This window comes from Habropoda laboriosa, unplaced genomic scaffold (genome assembly GCF_001263275.1).
Source record: "Habropoda laboriosa isolate 0110345459 unplaced genomic scaffold, ASM126327v1 scaffold2, whole genome shotgun sequence".
NCBI classification, from domain to species: Eukaryota; Metazoa; Arthropoda; class Insecta; order Hymenoptera; family Apidae; genus Habropoda; species Habropoda laboriosa.
Window position 1 is genome coordinate 4,065,343 of NW_017100190.1, and position 2,168 is coordinate 4,067,510.

General features: G+C 29.5%; 1 protein-coding gene across 1 annotated transcript in view; it reads right to left on the minus strand.

Moving 5' to 3' along the window:
* Window positions 1–60: 60 nt before the first annotated feature.
* Window positions 61–2,168, minus strand: part of LOC108579894 (exportin-1) — a 5,680-nt gene continuing 3,572 nt past the window's right edge. The window contains 7 exon segments of the mRNA XM_017943514.1: window positions 61–393; window positions 483–733; window positions 815–1,064; window positions 1,149–1,397; window positions 1,555–1,701; window positions 1,773–1,916; window positions 1,980–2,114. Of these exon segments, the coding sequence (XP_017799003.1) occupies window positions 247–393; window positions 483–733; window positions 815–1,064; window positions 1,149–1,397; window positions 1,555–1,701; window positions 1,773–1,916; window positions 1,980–2,114 (1,323 nt within the window). The 3' untranslated portion in view covers window positions 61–246.

Here is a 2,168-nt window from a genome sequence, read left to right on the forward strand (position 1 = left end):
ATAACAGAATTTTCAATTCTTTTAAAATTGTATAACAGACAAACAATCACCACGTTTCGGGCTTACCTCCTTAACAAGAATGCTATATTGTAAACTTGGCTTTAAAAAGTATATAATGTATATCCATCTTGATGGTAGTTGTGGTACATGTGGGAAAAGTCGCAGATCAAAGGATGCAATAGTCTCTGTAACAGAATGTTTCTTATTCAGATGTACAGAAAGCAGGTAACGAAGATGACTGGTAATTCAGTCCTGCATCTCTTCTGGTATTTCGTGAGGATTAAGTATTCCTGGAACTGCCATTTGTTGTAGCCTTTTTTCTTCTTGTGCCACCTGTAATGCAGTTTCTCGTTCTTCTAGGTATAGATCTGAATCATCTTCTCCAGTATATTCCTTTATAATAGAAGTTTGTTTATTTAATCGTATTAAATATACATATGTAAATAAGAAATCAGCAATTACCAATTGTTATTAAAACTTACTCTAATTTCAACAAGAAAATCTCTAAGATGTTCTTTGAATGCAGGGATATCTTGATTAAAATTAAGTAAACCTTGTACAGTTATTTTAAGTTGATTATCAGTCAAATGTGGGAATGCTGCTTTAAGCAACCTTGCAACAAATTCTTGAACATACAACGTGTTATCTGGTACAGGTCCTAATGGAACTTTAATTCTCCCAAGTTCAACCAATGAAAACATGTATGCCAGAATTGTAGCGTGCATACTAAGGCCTAGACGATTGGTAATAAACAAAATTAATTATACAAAAATAAAATTGAGTAACCATATCGAATTAATTTTTATACATTTACCTGCTATGTGTGATGAATCTGTTACTACACTGAATATGTGTTGAAGAATATCTGTGAAATATGTTTGATAGAAATTCTGAGCAGCTGGCTCATTTTCGACATTTTGTAAAAGTTGATACAATATATGTAGCCCTGTATCTGCAACGTTTCTCATCGTATGTTTAAAAGCCCAAATTATAGAATCAAGTACAAGTTTAAATTGTGCTGGTGGAATTATAAGAAATGCAGGAAAACAATAAATATTCACTGCCTAAAAGACAAAAATGTTCAAAATGTTGTAATAATTTATAGTATACAACACAAAAGTTCATAAATAACTAATATATATAATTACCTGTAAAAGTAAAAAGAAATTTGTTCTATGTTCTGGAAATTCTTCAAAATCTTTATTGATCATTTCTAGAGTACATTCAAACACAGCATCAAATATTTTCGGTATTTCACAGGTAATGAGACTTTCTAATTTATTTACGATAGTGGCTATAGCACTCAGCACCTCCGGTTCTCGAGCACAGTGAACATTTGTTTTTTGATAATCCAATAACACAGCATCCAATAACGGTGGTATAAAGCTTTCTAAAACCTGGTAAATATGTGCAGTAAATAAAATTAGTTTAAAAACACTGCAAATATTTTAAATATTATACATTAAATGACAAAACACACAAAAGATATTTTCAGTCAGAGATAAAATTAATAAAATTATATAACTTCTATAAAAATTAACAAGAGAATCTTACCATTTGACGATCAGTTGTTCTACTAACCCAATCTGAGATCAATTTTAATGTTTCCTTTTTCACTACTCTCATACTTTTAATTAAAGATTGTTCCATTACTATTTCACCATTCAAAGCTATTGCAGCACTTATATTTTCACTCATAACCTAACAAAGAAAGTCATGTATTAATTTGTTTATTACAACGTTAAATATATTATTAAACAATATGAAAGTACCTTATAAACGTTCAACATATCTAAATATATTCTTCCTAATTGTATCACGTATGGATGCCCTAGAGCTTTGCAAGCTCTTACATTTGTTTTTAAAATACTAGCAAGTTGTTTTACAGCTTCTTGATCTTTTAATACATCTACATTCTAAAACAAAAAGTGTTTAGTAAATAAATTAGAAAAATATGTTGTATTAACATTATTACTTACTTTAGATGCTTGGCTTATTATATCATCCCATACTTGATTTGGTAGTAGCATATATCTTTCTATTAAATCTTCTTGCACTACTGTATCTGTCTGTGCACTTATCATGTATCCAACTGCTTCATAAAAGGTATGTACCTGCATTATTATAAACATAAAAATTTAGTAAAAAGAATCTGTTGCTTTATAGTT